Source organism: Chionomys nivalis, chromosome 1 (assembly GCF_950005125.1).
Source record: "Chionomys nivalis chromosome 1, mChiNiv1.1, whole genome shotgun sequence".
Lineage (NCBI taxonomy): Eukaryota > Metazoa > Chordata > Mammalia > Rodentia > Cricetidae > Chionomys > Chionomys nivalis.
Genome location: NC_080086.1, coordinates 79,125,884 through 79,143,637, shown reverse-complemented (window position 1 = coordinate 79,143,637; position 17,754 = coordinate 79,125,884). Strand labels below are relative to the sequence as shown.

At 41.6% G+C, this 17,754-nt stretch overlaps 1 protein-coding gene across 1 annotated transcript in view; it reads right to left on the bottom strand.

The window, feature by feature from the left end:
- Nucleotides 1-17,754, bottom strand: part of Ptcd3 (pentatricopeptide repeat domain 3) — a 34,251-nt gene that overhangs the window by 12,819 nt on the left and 3,678 nt on the right. The window contains exons 4-13 of the mRNA XM_057768421.1: nt 14,606-14,651; nt 12,590-12,658; nt 11,971-12,075; nt 9,157-9,280; nt 6,713-6,828; nt 3,838-3,893; nt 2,527-2,614; nt 1,489-1,549; nt 986-1,071; nt 63-207 (exon numbers count right to left, since the gene is read on the bottom strand). Of these exons, the coding sequence (XP_057624404.1) occupies nt 63-207; nt 986-1,071; nt 1,489-1,549; nt 2,527-2,614; nt 3,838-3,893; nt 6,713-6,828; nt 9,157-9,280; nt 11,971-12,075; nt 12,590-12,658; nt 14,606-14,651 (896 nt within the window). The remainder of the gene's footprint in view (nt 1-62; nt 208-985; nt 1,072-1,488; nt 1,550-2,526; nt 2,615-3,837; nt 3,894-6,712; nt 6,829-9,156; nt 9,281-11,970; nt 12,076-12,589; nt 12,659-14,605; nt 14,652-17,754) is intronic.

Sequence of the window (17,754 nt, the reverse complement as noted above, 5' to 3'; positions counted from 1 at the left end):
TGTGGTTGAGACCAGAGGCCAGTTCACCTCATCTTCAGTGAGGACCCAGGATGTACCCTTACCTATTCCAATGTATTTCATTTCACGTAATGTCTGTAAGGCTGGCAGCCTTCCAAGCAAGTAAAACTTCCGGAGACCCTTCAGCATGGCATTGAAAGTCTGAAGGTTGGGTTTCACCTTATGTGTAACCATATGTTTCAGCAGATCCTGGGTGAATCCAAAACAGGAAAAATCTTTTACTCCACCAGAATCTGCCAAAGCACTGAAAATTTAATTCTGTGGCCACATATGAAACAAATTATTAACTATACCCCTAATTTAATAATTTTCTGCTTTAAAAAACAGCCTGGTTTGGTAGCCCAGCACTTGAGATGCAGAGGCAAGGGATCTCTGAGTTCAAAGCCAGCCTGGCTTACATATCAAGCTCCAGGCTAGTAAAGGCTAGATAGTGAGCCCTTTCTGAAAGAAAACCAGCAAAACCAAAAGCTGACAAAGAACTGCCTGCCAGGGACCTCATCTTCTAGAAAGCCTCTGAACACTGTCATAGGTCAACGTGTCTGTCTCTCCAAATCCTATCATACACCACAGGGGATCTGCAGTCTTCCACAAAAATGAGACTAAAATGAAAAGCGACCATGGCATATAAAAACACATTCTATTTTTACGTTTTGACAAAATCTCTCCAGTGATTTCATTTTAACTTCCCTGGTTAGAATTCTACAACAGGTAGGTATGTACTTTTGCACCTTACAATAAAATCAATTAGACATTAAGTGCCCCAACTCTTCCTGCATCCTATCTATGTAGTAGTCATTGACAAATCAGTATTCCACCACAACAGAGAGGCCGATGGAGTCAGAGATCAATCAGTATCCTCCTCGGAACCCACAATAGAGAGGCTTCTTAAGCAAGGGACCACCACAGAAATGCTAAATTAGTATTTCTTAGTCAAAGAGAAAGGAAGACAATGAAGGTGTTTCCTTACCAGTATGTTATTCCATTTGTCCTCAAATTTCTCATCAGGCATAAACATCTTAGCTTCAATCAGTGCATTGAAGGTGTACACATCAGCTGTAAAAGAAGGTACCTTAACAAAACTTGAGGTTGGAAATTTACTTCAAAACAGCTGAAGTGAAGAGAAAATGGTCATAGAACCAGATCTCTAATCCCATCTTAATCACTAGTGTGGCAGCAAAAGTCAAACAACTCCCCAAACAACAACCGTGGGTCAAGGACCGAGACAAAATTCAAATATCCCACCGATTCTTGTTAGAGTATTGTTTCTCAACCTGCAGGTGCATATCAGATATCCAATATTTACATTAGGACTCACAACAGTAGCAAAATTATAGTTATGAAGTAGCAACAATGGTTGGGAGGGGTGGGTAACAACAACATAAGGAACTGTATTAAGGGGTCACAGCATTAGGAAGGTTGAGAACCAAAGTCTTAGAGGAAGACACAGCTAGAGGGGCGTCCCAAACTCACCACGAAGTCTGTTATTTAATAACTCAGTATACAAGTTCAATGCCCGTGCATAAGCTCGGTGCTGGAGAGAGAAAAACAACATCATCAAAATCTTCCCAGCAGGGAACGTGAATAAACTAAACAGGAGCCTCCAATTCTCAGGAGGCTTGATCCTAGTGCAGTAGGGATCTTCCGGGTACACTAGCAATGCTTTAAGAGACATTTTTGGCTGTCCCAAGGATGACACTGAGGGTGAGGCAAGAGCATGTTAGACAACTCACAACATAACATTAAGACATCTCAGAACACACAGGAAAAAAAAAGAGTGCTCATCACAAGAACCAGAGCTCTAAATCCCACACCCATGCCTGTAGTTAACTGGTTCCAAGGAATCCACACCGTCTACTACCAACTGTAGGCATACAATGAAAGTGTGTGTACATGCATGCATACAAGCATATACACACACTCCTATATAACACTTAAGACATAGAAGCATACACGGATGAATAAAGAGAAAACAAACTCAAAAACCATTTAACAGGCTACAAACAGAGCATAGGTTCACAAAGATATTACATAAAATGATTATGCTAAGTCCTGTAGTATATAGGCCCATGATCCCAATTACTCTGGAGATAGGATGGAAAGAATTGTTGAGTCTGAGGCCAGCCTGGGCAATTTTGGAAAGCCTGTCTCTCAAAAAAAGAAAGGAGGGAAGGAGGGTGGGAAAAGAAAAGAGCTTTTGTTTGGTATTGAAGCACTTTTTATGACAAGGCAGGGGCAGACTTATTGCTGTGAATTTACGCCTTGTCTGCATAACAACCCAGTCAGTCAGGGTTACATACTGAGACCCTGTCTAAGCAAAACTGTTTTCAAGTTATGTGTATAAAAGTTGTATGAAGCAAACAGACACCCTGTTTAGAACCAACTCCACCCCCCAAATCACATTATACATACAGTCAGGATCCCAGGCATCTCCCAACCATGTTACTATAAGGGTGGAAAAGAATCACCAACTCAATAGACCTCAAGATGAAAATAAATAATGGAAGGTACCTTTACCATCCCTCGGATCATTGTGCAGTAGGAGTGTGCATTCTTCTCTGGCATTAGAGCAAACACTCTCTCAGCATTGTTTTGTGTTCTAGAAACAACAGAATGAACATAAACCAGAGGCACTGGGAAAACTAGTAGTAACTGGCACCATTTTCTTCACAACCATTCTACCACCCAGAGGAGCGTGACAGGATTATCTCAAAAATGGAGGGTCAAAGGTCTGCAGTTGTCCCATAGCTCATGGTCCCCAGGTAAAGAAAAACTCTGCAGACAAGATACACAGTGCAGGATCACACCTGTTCCCCATACCACTTCTTGTCTCCTGATACAGAATTCCCAAGGCAAGCATGATTTGAATGTGAACAATTTTGCACCTCTACTAGAGGAAAAGAAAATGATACACTTTATATACATTTTCCTGTATACTCAACTTTATATTTCCTAATCTAAAGAAACTGGACAAAACTACGATATAAGCCAAGATCTTTCTACAAAGTCCATGTGCGTGTCATCTGTTTCAATGTGTGTCACGTGTGCTAGTGCCCACAGGTCAGACCGCCCAGAGCTGGAACTACAGGTTAACGGAACTCAAGCTGTCTTAGAAAACAGGAAATGCTCTACGGAGTCATCTGTCCAGATCTCAATTTCTGGTATTAACAGTAGCCGTCTTCTCTATACATCCACACAGAATACTTATTTTTATTTTACGCAATCTCTAATTAAACATTCAACCATGAGTATTATTTACTTTTTTCCCCAAACTATCTCTCATATACAAAAGTACACAAACTCTTTCAGAATTAGGGATCTATATCTCAAGGAAGCACTATTAATGAAACAAAAAGGACAACCAGGTCAAACCCTAAATGGGTTTTGTATGGTGGCAGGAGTTAACACTCTTACAAGTCTAAGCCAGAAGTGATGGTGTTTGTTATACCAGGCCTTGCGAGCAGAAGCAGGGATGGTCTGTGTTTGAGGCTAGCCTGGGCTATGAGGCAGAATCCTGAATATAACAATAACTAATAAGCCAGGTGAAGTGGCACACACTTTTAATCCTAGCATTCAAGAGGCATAAGGATCTCTGAGTTAAGGTTAGCCTGCTCTACATAGTGAGCTCCAGGACAGCCAAAAACCGCAGAGAAACCCTGACACACACAGATCACACAGAAAAGACAAAAGGTCTAAAATATAAAGACAGATTGTAGAATACATCTGTAAAATGAAGGGGGAAAACGTGTTTAGAACATTTTAGGATAGCAACTCCAGGACTGTAAAATCACCAAAATGTAAGATTCTCAACGAGTAACATACTTCCAAGGAATAGTCTTCATCTTGGACGTCTGATTACTTTCCTCTGTAGCCTCTTCCTAGAATGGATGAAATAAAAGGTAAGTCAATATTTGCTAGAGGACTACTTAAAAACAAAATCAGAAAAGCAAAGAAAATTCAGAAAACTAAGGGAAATAAATCAGCAAAAGGCAACGAGAAACACAAGAAAATGCTCCCACCCACAGTGAATTCCTTCAGTGTGAAAATCAGTGAACACCGAGGAAAGCAAAGTCAGCTTTGCTCATCTAGAGATAGGACAGACAATGCCCTCTGTGGCCTGCCTAGGGTTAAAAAGCAGAAAAGAAAACAAAGTGCAATCTGCTTCTACAGAACCCAACACTGGTTTGACTCAGAAAAATACTGCACACATGGGGTGAAAGCAAGAGATACTGACATTAATGCCTAATACTAGACCTTTAAAACTAGAAATTCTGTCCTTACTTATAAACCAAGTGTCAGAGAGGCCTGACTGGCGTTTGCAGAAGCCAGGGTTAGTTCTGTAGGCAGCCAGCTATTTCAGAAGCAAGGCTGGTAACAGGAGGCCAGTCTGGCAGGGCTCAGAAGACATGATTTACTCACTGCCTGAGCACTTTACAACACTAGTTACTATGTAGGGAAGTTACCCACAATTAGTGGTCAAAGAACAGAAACAGTCCATAATATCTTTACTGAGAAATACTTTTAAAATATTTATCATCTGCAAATGAAAAAACGTTTTTTAGAAAAATAACAAAAATTGAACCCCTTATCCAAAAGATAGACTAAATATGAAATTCATCCTCCAAATACATACAACATGAAGAAGTTTTTTTTTTTTTTTTTTATGAAGAAGTTTTGAAAGATTGAAATCGTATAGGCCAGGCAGGAAGTTCCCATTTAGTAGATAGTCAAAAAGTTCCTATTTTGGAGCGTTTCAGTTATAAAATTTGGGTTGGGGATTTTTAATTATGGATGCTCAGTAACCTCTTACTTCCAGGATGAATCATTCCATGCCACCAGGGTTATCCTGACAGCTCAGCAGCTTCACCATCATCACCTGCTATTGGCTATCTACACTGTTTTCAGGATCTCTGCACATACAGGCATAAATCCATACCAGTTTAGAAAAACACTTCATACACACCTCTGTATACCGGATACAAAGGATCCCTTGAAATCTATTTCTAGAAATAAAACCCTCAAGCTTTGACAGTTACTATTCCATCTACAGCAACACTTGATTTAAGCCCAGCAGGCTCCCTCCTCTGTCCACATCTGTATAAATTTTAAAAATCCACTGTGTTCAGTATGGACCTGCAAATGCTATAGCACACACATGGAGATCACAGGACAACTCTGGGGAGTTGGTTCTTTCGAAGCATCTTTATAATGGCTCCAGGTACCAAACTCGGAGTTCTCAGGCTTGTGTAGTAGTACCTTTCCTGCTCAACTATCTCACTGGCCCTATATGTACAATTTTTGAGCAAAGGGTAACCACTGACAAAATACAGAATCTTTCCTTGATCCATTATCCAACACAGTGTCGCCATAGTGACAGAGGACTAGATCAAATGTTTCTGATCCAAACTTTGCCTGAGTATATAGTACATGAAGACAAACTATTGCTAAGTAGAATAAAATTAACGTAATTGTTTCATTACGAAAACACAAATCAAAACTATACTGAGATTCTACCTCACCTTAGTCACAAATGTTGGTGAGGCTGCAGGATAAAAGGAATCCTTAAATACTCACGGCTGGTAGGGACACAAAACTAGTGGAGCTGCTATGGAAATCAGCATGAAATTTCCTCAAAACAGCATCCAATCCAGCTATGCCATTCTACAATGCATGCATATGCCCGAAAAACTACATATTGTAAAGATACCTGCACACTTATACTTACTATGGCCCCATTTACAATAGCTGAACTGTAGCACTGGCTATGCTGGGCCTCATTCACCATGCAGAACAGGTTGGTATCAAATGCAGACATCTACCAGCCTCTGCCTCTATACTGGGAGTAAGGTGTGTGCACCACACCCAGCTATGTGCAGCTAAAGCTAACGGTTATGCCTGCAACCCAGGTACTTGGGAGGCTGATGCATGCAGAATATGAATTTAAGGGGTAGTCCAGTCGAGCAGTGGTGGGGCCTTTAATCCCAGCACTCAGGAAGCAGAGACAGATGGATCTCTGTGAGTTCAGGTCTACAGAGTGAGTTCCAGGACAGGTTCCAAAAACCTACAGAGAAACCCTGTCTCAAACAACAACAACAAAAAACAAAAAGAGAATAGTCCAAGCACATTAGCAAGATCCTTATTTCAAAAACAAACAAACAAAAGGGGGGAGGAGGTGCTGGAGAAAGGGTTCCACGATTCAGTACCTGGTATGTGTAGGGCCCTAGGTTCACCTCAACCCAAAATGTGTGGCACATAGTCAGCCATAAAGATCAAAATTCTGTCATTTGCAGAAAAATGGGTAGAACTAGAGATTATATTTAGTCAGAAAAGCAGACATTGCTTGTTTTTTCTCATATGAACAAAGTAGAAGGGGAGCTATTTGGGAAAATGAAAGAGACCACTGGAAAGGTGAGAGGGTAAGAGGGAGGGAGTATTATTAAAATACAGTGTATACATCAATGAAATGTCATAATAAAACACATCATTTTGTATAATATACACTGATTAAAAATGAATACAAACCAATGTTCATATGTCTTCCTTCATCAATCACTGCTTACTGAAGGCTACTTTGCCTTCTCAGTATAGACCCTTTACTACTCTGACACATGGCACAGAACCCTGGCCCATTTTGAGAAAACATTATTTTAGAAACAAACAAAAAGCCAATTTCTTTCTTTTTTTTTTTTTTTTTTACCAAGTTTTCTGTATGCTCAGTTTGTTGAAATGGATAGTCAGCTGGGGGCTCTTGGTCGCCATAGTAGCACAATAAATCCAAGAGACTATTAGTTGTTTCAAGAGAGACTGTGGTTCCTGCGGTTAGGAGAAAAAAAGAGAAAGAAACCTTCAAGTATCCAAGAGCCAAAGAAAGCCTGTTAGATAAAATTCTTCATTTTTTCTATTAATGGTGGCTTATTTGGCTACATACTTAATCCCTACTACCACGTTACCAATTAACCAATTAATCCATGATGGCTTTCTGGTGACTGTCCCACTGTCTCCCTGCAAACTGTATGTAGGATGCTTTTTCTTAATAAACTTGTTTGCCATAAGACACAGCTTGTGTGAGACCTTTTGACCCCAGTTTTGGTATCTTCTGCTTCCTGACCCCTCGGCCTTCCCTCTCGGGAACCTGTCACTGAAGAACAACCCGTGGGCCCAGGTCAATTTCCACTTAATTCCCGTAGACAGATCCACTGAATATACAAGAAGAATTATCCCAACAGGATTCCGCCCTCAGTAAAACTGTACTAAGAACGACTTAGCATAAATGGACAATCACAATCATCTTAAAAACAAACCACTCATTTGACTCCCAACACCTCAAAAATCCACAACAAAACCCACCAAAAACCTACTGCTCAAAATGACTCCCATGTCAGCACTCATTTTACAGAGAAAAGTACAAAGGAAAGAAAAGAGGGGTCTAGAGAGATGGCTCAGCAACCTGGAGCATTTTTGCTCTTGCAGAAGACCTGAACTTTGACCCCCACATGGTGGACCACCAACATCCATGACTTTAGTTCCAACGGACTGAACAGTCTCTTTTGACCTCCACAAAAAGCAGGCAAGCACATGACAGCCATACTTACATATATGCAGGAAAAACACCCATACACACACAAAAAAAATATGTAAATATAATCTCTTTTCAAAAAGAAGCATTTTTTTTAAAGATTAAAGGCCCAATTTATTAAGCTTGGTATAATTGCCCAGACCTACAACTCAGCATTTTAGACACTTAGACATTTTAGGCGGAAGGAGTTCAAGGTCATCCTTGACTACAAAATGTTTAAGGCCAGTTTAAGCCACATGACACCCTGCCTCAAAAACCTCAAAAGAATTTACTGAGGGGCTGCACACACCTATACCACTATCCCCGAGGAGCGCAATCTAGATTCCTACCAAGCACTGCTCACACCCAGAAAGCAGAAAAACCTCACCAACATACTATCTGCTATCGTCCTTCAGATGTCAGACACTATAGAAAGCACCTAAATTCCTGAAGGGTATGAGAAAATGTTTTGGGTTCAAATCGTATTTTCAATGATTTCCCACACTTTCATTTCTTCTATTCTAATTCATTAAACAGCATTCCAGACTCCTAAAATTTAATGATAATGGTCCCTCTGAGGTGACCACGTGTACATTTGCTGCAGCTTACCAGCCACAATATCTAGAACTGTATTTCCTATAAAGTTCTTCAGATCTAGCCAGGCAATAGTGGTGCATGCCTTTTATCCCAACACTCATGGAAGCAGGTGCAGACAGATCTCTGTGAGTTCGAGGCCAGTCTGGTCTACAGAGTGAGTTCCAGGATAGTCAAGAGACACACAGAAAAACCTTATCTCAAAAAACCAAGAGTTCTCCATATCTAACTGAAAGCACAACATGATGTGAGACACTTGGGTAACATTGCATGGCCTTTATCTAAGTTACTAAGTGAGGCAGAATCACATTAATGTCCAAGTCTCTGATCCCAGTTGAACAATCTTTCTTTTAAAATACTACTCTGGGGCTGAAGAGATGGCTCAGCAGTTAAGAGCACTCGCTGCTCTTCCACAGGACTTGGCTTGATTCCCATGACCCAAAATGGTGGCAAAATAACCATCTGTAACTCCAGTTACTGAGGATCTGATGCCCTCTTCTGGTCTCTGCAGGCACCAGGCCTACATGATGCACAGATATACATGTAAACAAAACTCACACAAAACTTAAAATATTTCTGGTTTTTGTTTTTTCAAGACAGGGTTTCTCTGTGCAGCCCTGGCTGTCCTGCCTCTGCCTCCCAAGTGCTGGGACTAATGTTGTGCACTACCACCACCCAGCATATCTCTGATTTATTTGGTCATACCTTCTCACACCTAATGTTAAAAAAAAGGAGGCCAAGGAATAATTATCAACACGTACTTTCTTTACCAGTGCACAGGACAAAAACAAAAGGATGAGCCTTCAGTCCTGCTTCACTTACAGCTTCAGTATGAAGCTGGAGCAGAAAATGAATTATGTATATTACACCACTTAAAACAGAAACAACACCATCAAGCAAAGTAAACACTATTGGTCATTTTTACTTAATACTACTTGGACCTTATCAAATGGTCCCGTGTTCCAAGAGGGGCTCTGACTGAGGGGAGTCACCTGCTTGTAAGAGTTGATCAAAGAGGTCCACAGAAGCCTTAACTTTCCTGAGTCTGATCCGTTCCCTCAGGGCGGCTTCACTCACATCTTCAATCTGAGGCTCAAAGGACTCCGGCATTAAGCACTAGAAAATAGACGAATAAATGATGACAAACAGGCAAAGGAAACAGGCTGACAGTAGGATGGGGCTATTAGCACCAACACACCAAAAAAAAAAAAAAAAAAAAAAAAAAAAAAAATCACGGCTCCAGTTCCTGTTTTCCTTACTACATACCACTTACATCCGAACATTAATATAAAATATACAGATAAGAACAGGAAGCTGGATGGGTGGTGGTGCATGCCTTTAATCCAACCCCAGTACTGCAGGAGCAGAGGCAGGCAAACCTCGGTGCTCTGTGAATTTGAGGCCAGCCTGATCTACAGAGCAAGTTCCAGGACAGTCAAGGCTACACAGAGAAATCCTGTCTTGAAAAACCAAAATCAAAACAAATAAATGAACAAGAAAGGCCAATAAACTTCAACCCAAACAGAGAAGACTACTTAATCATCTCCTGACTTTATGAAAAATTTAAAATACTCAATCATAAACATCCAATCCATACTTTGAAGACCCCATTTCCAACCAAGAGTCTCAACCCCACGTTGAAGCTGAATACTTTGGTTAAAGTAAAAAAAAAAAACTGCTTCCAAAACAAAACAATGAAACATAAAGCCAGGCATGGTGAAACACATCTTTAAACCCAGCATTCTGCAAGGAGAGGCAGGTGGATTTCTTCTGAGTTCCAGGCCAACCAGGGTACTTGGTGAGCGCCTGTCTTGAAAATAGAAAAACAAAGAACAACAATACCCCCCACTCCTGTCTTAGCGGGGGCTCCTATTGCTGTGACAAACACAATGAACATAAAGCAAGTTAGGAAAAGGGTCCATTTGGGTTACACTTTTATGTTGCTGCTGCTCACCACTGAAGGAAGCCAGGACAAGAACTCAAACAGGATAGGATCCTGGAGGCGGGAGTTAATGCAGAGGCCATGGAGGGGTGCTGCTTACTGGCTTGCCTCACATGACTTGCTCACCCTGCTTTTTTTTTTTTTTTAATAGAACTCAGGACCACAGTCCAGGGACGGCACCACCCACCATGGGCTGAGCCCTACCCCACTGATCACTAATTGAGAAAATGCCACACATCTCATGGAGGCATTTCCTCAACTGAGGTTCCTTCCTCTCTCATGATTCTACCTTGTGTCAAGTTGACACACAAAGCCAGTTAATACACCCCCAAACCCAAAACTTTTTGTTCCTCCTTCACTGCCCACTTTGGTTAAAGTCACCAGAGCATATGAGTTTCTAAAAGCCAAAACTGTTGCCTGGAGTTTGCTTTTCCTCTGAACACTCAATACCACCAAGGTATCTTGATCGTAGCTCATTCACTAATTTTTCAAATATATTTGGAGTAGGTACCACTTTACTCCAGGTACTAGGCTAGGCATTAGGGACTCTGATATTTTATCAAAGGGGGGGGGGGGGATTCTCTTCCACCAAAGTACTTAAGACATCAGAGTCAGTAGTGGCAGTTAATGCTGTCAACTTGACAGAATCAATAATCTCTAAAAAGTCAAGTTTCTGGGGGAGGGATTTTCTAGATCAGGTTCTTGAGGAGGGAAAACCCATCCTAAATGTGGGCAGCATCATTCCATACAAGATCTGGATTGCATATAAAAAAAAAGTTAGCTAACCACTGGGACACAAGGCTTCTGCTCCCTGCTTGCAGTTCCAGTGTGACTACCTGCCTGCTGCTCCTGCTGCAACACTGACCCTACACAATGGCTTGTAATTTCCTTAAATGCTAAGCTAAACCAACCCTTTTCTTCATTAAGTTGCTTCTTGTCATGTATTTTGTCACAACAGGAAAAGCAACCTATACAAGGGTCTAACTAGTAGCAGGGAGCCTACACAAGGCCATACATTCTGTCATTAACACCCCCACACCAACAGTAAAATAAAACAAACTAAAAACCAGAGATAGAGACAGCTCATTCTAGTACAATGTGCTGTGGCACTATCTCCAAGGCAGAGATCCCTGCAAGGCTTCCAGTGACAGTGACCCCAAAGCCAAGCACAGGAACACTGTCAACCAAAAACTTAAAGGGAGAGAGGGGAGCCAACAGATGACCAGTCCACAACTGCCATTGTTTTAATCAGGGTTTTGATCTTTACCACATAACCGTGTTGGCGTGCTGGCCAGGCACCAGAAGGACTGGAGAAGGCCGGGTCTGGGTGTGAGTTTGGGGAACAAAAGGGAAAGTGAGTGGCTATAAGCAAGAGGTGAGGTGAGGCTGGCGCTTTCGCGACTCTGGGAGGAAAGGATGCACCTATTTTGCTCATTGTTGTGCAGAAGGAATGGACTGCAGTGGCAGACAGTGTAACACTGCACACTGCAGAACAAGGGAGAGTCAAGCACAGCCTCAAGCCCCAAGAAGAGGAACCTGGCCAAGATACATGGCAATATTTATAGAGTGCAAGGATGACCAAAACAGCAAGTGCAGACTGTAAAAAAAACAGAAAAAGGAGCAGAGACATCATAAACATAAACATTTATAAAGAAATGTAGGAAGCCACTAGAGGACCCTGAAAAGGACCGGTCACAGAGAAGACTCAGGAGCAGCATTAGGAATCACACATGAAGAATTTTAAAAGGTTAGCAAATGTTCTCACTCCAGCATCCAGGGCACTAAAATGGCTAAATCAGCTAAGGGAGCGTGATTTAATCTGCATTCATGTAGGTATGTAAAACACACAATCACTTCTCCTTACCGGTATATGAGGCTCAGCTACATCCTTTTGGAAATATTTGGGATGTGAATTAATAATAAACTTTGCTGCATTCTCCCCAGACTTCTTTGCCAATAAAAATGAACGCTATATGGGGAAGGGGAAGAGATTTAAATACAAATTAGCACTTACATAAAATTTAGACTTAAGCAAAGCTTCACCCTCAGCAAAAATTACTCCCTTTCCCCCCAGAAAAAAAAAGAAAAAAAGAAAAAAGAATGCAATAATACAAGACGTTCCAATTACAAGCCAAGTTACAGTACACCACATAACTCACTTCTGAGTATGACAATTTCAGGTTACATTTTATATACAGCGCAACCTACACCACCCACCCACCTCCCACACACATACATACACGCACACAAATGGTTTGCTTATGTGTTAGTTAAGACCTCAATAAAAGAAAAATTACAACCAAAACTTTCTTCAGAGACAATACTTAAATACATTTTTGATAAAAGATTCAGAGCCTAACATTTGTCAGCATGTATAAGCTTCTCAAGGTTTATTTTATTTTAATAATTCAACTATTTACATACTGTTACACAAATTAGTAAGGGTCTTAAAAGTATTTGAGAAGTTCCATAACAGTACTCACTGACTCCACAGTAGAGGTTGGGATCAGGTAAGGGTCATCTTGATAGACATAAGGTACAGCTGTGGGGTCCTGTGGAAATGCACAGCTTTTTAGATTTTCATTCAAACTCTCTAAGCTTTATTGATGATCACAAATTCTGTAATATATGAAACATATATGCAGGAATATGTATGGTCAAATGTCTGCATATATGGAAAACATACACGTCAAAACATTTTCCCCAAATTATGTACAACTTAAAACAAGTAAGTACAAATCCCCATGGCTCCATCCTACAAGATTTTCTCTTCTCTTGGTACTAGGGATTGAACCCAGAGCTTCACAGAATTAATTAGCATTTAGACATTGTGCTAATCCCTCTGCCTTATTTCTTAGGAGTTCAGTCTGTTGTCAGTTAGGACTATCACAGTTTTAAATGCTAGTTAAGGACTCCCTGAATTAACTAGTCCCTTGACAGTTTCCTGTAGAACATTTCCTTCACAGCACAGCCACTATGCATCCATATGCATATTCCCTGAAGAGTTCCTTCTTACTAGGTAGTGGTGAACACTTTCAATCGCAGTACTGGTGGGAGACGGGGGACAGGGGAGGGGTGTGCATCTTTTGAGTTTGAGGCTAGCCTGGTCTAAAGAGCAAGTTCCAGAACAGCCAAGGCTACAAAGAAACTGTCTTGAAAATAAGAAAACTAAAAGAGAGTTCCTCTTCCAGGGGCTGGGAAATGGCCATGTAGATACAGCACCTGCCATGCAAGTATGAACCACAGAACTTTTAAGTACTGGATGGTTGAGCTAGTCCTCCTGTAATTCTAGTGTTCAGAATACAGAGACAAGGGATTCCCAGAATACTGGCTAGCTAAACCAACCTTTATAGGCAAGCTCTTGGTTCAATTGAGACCCTGCCCCAATCAATCAGGTGGACAGTGATTGAGCAGTTCATTTGTCTGTAAATAAGCATCTGAAATGCTATTTAGAACCGTGTGTGTGCCTTTTGGAGGCCTAAGAAGCTACGGAACTCCAGCCCCCTACCCACCTACCCAACCTTTGTCTTCCAAGTTCTGGGATCAAAGGCATGTACCACCACACCTGATATAAGATCTGTATTTTGACCAGTGTATTATCACCAGCAGGAAGGACCCAAGTTCCAGAGCCAGAACTAAGACAACATCTCTGCTTGGTTACCAAATCCCTCAGAAACAAGCATCTGTTTTTTAATTAATTTTTATTTCATTCCTTTTTAGAAACAAGCATGTCAAATAGTTTTTCCAGGAACTTAAAAATTACTGATAGCAATTTTGATAGGCATGACAATACAAGCTCTTAAAAATCCTAACACTTTGGGGCTGGAGAGACGGCTCAGCCGTTAAGAGTACAGACTGCTCTTGCAGAGGACCCAGGTTCAATTTCCAACACCCACATGGTGGGTGGCTCACAAGCAGCTGTAACTCCAGTTCCATAGCATTTGACACCCTCACACAGACATACATGCAGGCAAAACACCAATGCTCATAAAATAAAAATAAATAAATTTGGGGGCTGGAGAGATGGCTCAAAGGTTAAGAGCAATGACCAGAGTTCAATTCCCAGCAACCACATGGCGGTTCACAACTATCTATAATGAGATCTGATGCCCTCTTCTGGCATGCAGGCAAACATGCAGACAGAACACTTTATACATAATAAATAAAACCCTAAAACTTGGGAAGCAGAGGCAGGAGGAGGATCTCTGTGATCTTGAGTCCAGCCTGCTCGACATATCAAGTTCCAGTACAGCAAGGACTACAGAAAGACTGTCTCTCGAAACAAGACCAAACAAACAATTATTGCATGCTGTGAAAACACTCCATGAGCATTACATCCTAGCCAGACCTAGGCTGGCCACTTCACACACCTGCATTCCCAATTTCCAAAAGGAGGGATTGGGTTAGATTATAAAAAAATTTTCTAGATACACTATAGTTTAATTCTGAATAAAGAGCTATAACACTTAATGTGTTATTAATCAAAAAATCCTACTTACCCTGTTCACTGTAGTTGCAAGTGCCTGAAGAACAGCCACTTTATCCCTAGAATAAGAACCACAAGTTAGTCTTTACCAAGACTACTCACACTTACAAAGCAAGCAAATCGTTCTACTCTTAGTGGACTGATGGAGGAAGGTCATTGGTTAATTAATAAAGAAACTGCTTGGCTCTGATAGGTTAAAACATAGGTGGGTGGAGTAAACAGAACAGAATGCTGGGAGGAAGAGGAAGTGAGGTAAGACGCCTCAGACAGACGCCAATGCCGCTGCTCTCTAGGCAGATGCGATGGAGCAAGCCACCAGGTCAGACATGCTGAATCTTTCCTGGTAAGACTGGTGCTACATAGATTATTTGAGATGGGTTGATCGGGATATAAGAATTAGCCAGTAAGGGCTAGAGCTAATGGGCCAAGCAGTGTTTAAATGAATAGAGTTTGTGTGTCGTTATTACTGAGGGGGGGGGGGAGCTAGCCAGGCGGCCGGGAGCCGGGTGGCAGGAACGCAGCCCGCAGTTCCCTCAACAGTGGACTTGGCCACAAGACAAGGCCTCACCCAGAGCCAGGGCTTACTTCTCAAAACCACCAGAACAGAAGCAGGTATGCAAATCCTTAATCTCAGGGACAGGGAGGCAGAGGCTGGAGGAAGGTTGGAGACTCCTGGCTCCAGAGCTGAACTCTAACTCAATAATCAGTGCTAGAGGATGGGGCTTAGAGCCCTGTGAGGGCAGACCCTCAGCACTGGTTCTTTTGATTGGCACACAAGCTTCCTTCCCTTTGCTTCATATGCATTCTCACCTGTCCCTAGTGATTCCCTCTCCTACGCCTCATAAATCTATCTTGTGACTTCCACATGTATTCGTAGAGAAGCTCTCTAGATTTTTGCCTTTAACTAGCCAAAGTACTGGCTCTGAACTCTGACCTGAAAGTAAAGCAAAGCCTCTGCAATGACTCACTTGTATCCTTAATGAATTCCACAGGATTGAGGTGCTTCTTTATCTAAATAATGGTAAGAGTGATAGGCAAGGCAAAAATGAGGATATCACACACCTCTGTCCCTCCCTGAGTACCCCAGAGAACTTCATATTGGGAGAAGAAAAATGCTGAAGTCTGGGGCTAGCCAACGAAGGAATTTTCTCTCATAAATAGACCTCATGCAGTTCTAACTTGTCAGACTGAAGCCTAGGCAATGGCGGGACATGATGTGAGACCATGCCATAGCCTGAACAGCTATTTATAACTCCAGCCCTTTCCTTACTGGTGACTGGGGTGGGAGGGGGAGGTTCCCACTGGATCTCTTTGTCTCTCTTCCTAATTGGCCATACTGAATAAACTCCTTACCTACTTTTTTATTGAGGGAGGGCAGAAGAACCTTAGGCCAGCAGCACACTTTACCTCTGTTGTTGAACTACTGGAAAAGCTTCACCAGCATAAATGACAGACGACACCATCTAGTTAATTATGTATCTATGTGTCTGTGTGGTTATATGCTCATGAATGCAGGAGCCTGTGGAAGCCCGAGGCACTGGATCCCCCTGGAGCTAAAGTTACAGGAGGTTATGGGCCATCTGACTTTAGAAACTGAACTCTCAAGGCAGAGTTCGAGGCCAGTCTGGTATACAGAGAGAGTTCCAGGACAGGTTCCAAAGCTACAGAGAAACCCTGTCTCAAGAAAACAAAACAAAGAAACTGAACTGTCTTCTTATCCTCTGAACCATCTCTCCAGCCCCTTAGGTTTACTCTATTGTTAAAGTTCAGGTGCTTCATTTCCAAAAGAATCACTGTGATTTAAAAAAAAAAAAAAACTAGCCGGGCGGTGGTGGTGCACGCCTTTAATCCCAGCACTCGGGAGGCAGAGGCAGGCGGATCTCTGTGAGTTCGAGAACAGCCTGATATACAAGTGCTAGTTCCAGAATAGGCTCCAAAACCACAGAGAAACCCTGTCTCGAAAAACCAAAAAAAAAAAAAACAAAAAACACTAGGAGTTATTCTAAATTAAGAGAACATTTTTAAGATTGTAAGTCATCTGAGAAAGAGAAAGAAACATTAAGTTTTATGACATGAGAAGTTGAATAATTCTATTGTACAAAACAGCCACTGGATATGCTACGTTGGCTGTTTTTGGTTGTGTTGGGACAGGGTCACTTTATGTAGTCCTTGAATGCAAGCTCCTTCTTCCTCAGCTTCATTGGGGTCATTAATTATGGGTGTGGGGCCTACTCAATACATCCATTTCAAGACAAGTAAGTACACAGCTGATGTGGGAGTGTCTTTATCTATCTGTTGCTTTCATTGGTTAATTAATAAAGAAAACTGCTTGGCCTGATAGGTCAGAATTTAGATAGGCCGAGTAGACTGAACAGAATGTTGGGAGAAAGAAAGCAGAGCCAGGCAGATGCCATGCCTCTCCTCTCTGAGATGGATATAGGTTAAGATCTTACCGGTAAGCTACCACCTCGTGGTGGTACATAGATTATTAGAAATGGGTTAATCAAGATGTGAGAATTAGCCAGTAAGAGGCTAGAGCTAATGGGCCAAGCAGTGTTTAAAAGAATACAGTTTCCGTGTAATTATTTTGGGTAAAGCTAGCCGATGCGGGAGCCGGGCGACCGGAAGCTGCCCGCCGCTCCTACTACACACAGCTACTGAGTTTATTATTCTTTTTCTTTCTTCTTTCTTTTAGTTCTTCTAGACAGTCCTGTGTAACAGTCCTGGCTATACTGGAATTCATTTTGTAGACCAGGCTGGCCTTGAACTCACTAAGATTCACCTGCCTCTGCGTTTCAAGAGCCGGAAAATTATACTTCTTAGGCTTATTGTAATCCATACTATCCTGCTGAACACTGCCTCCATAATGTCATATTCACATAAAAACATTCACAATGACTGTAATTTATTCAAGTTCTCTGTGGCATGGTGAGATCTGAAAATATATTGCCTTAAAGGACAAAAGGAATGTATAGTTTGAAAATACCGATTCAACTTAGAAATCAGGGTTCAAATTATACCCCACACCATTTCTCTCTTTCCTTCCTTTTTTTGTCTTTTGCAGGGTGGGGGTAAGGGGATAGAGTAAATATTTTGGTTGTGAGTCTAGCCATTAATGGCTGGGTCATCTCTGAACCCCAGAAATATTTTAATATGGTAGGA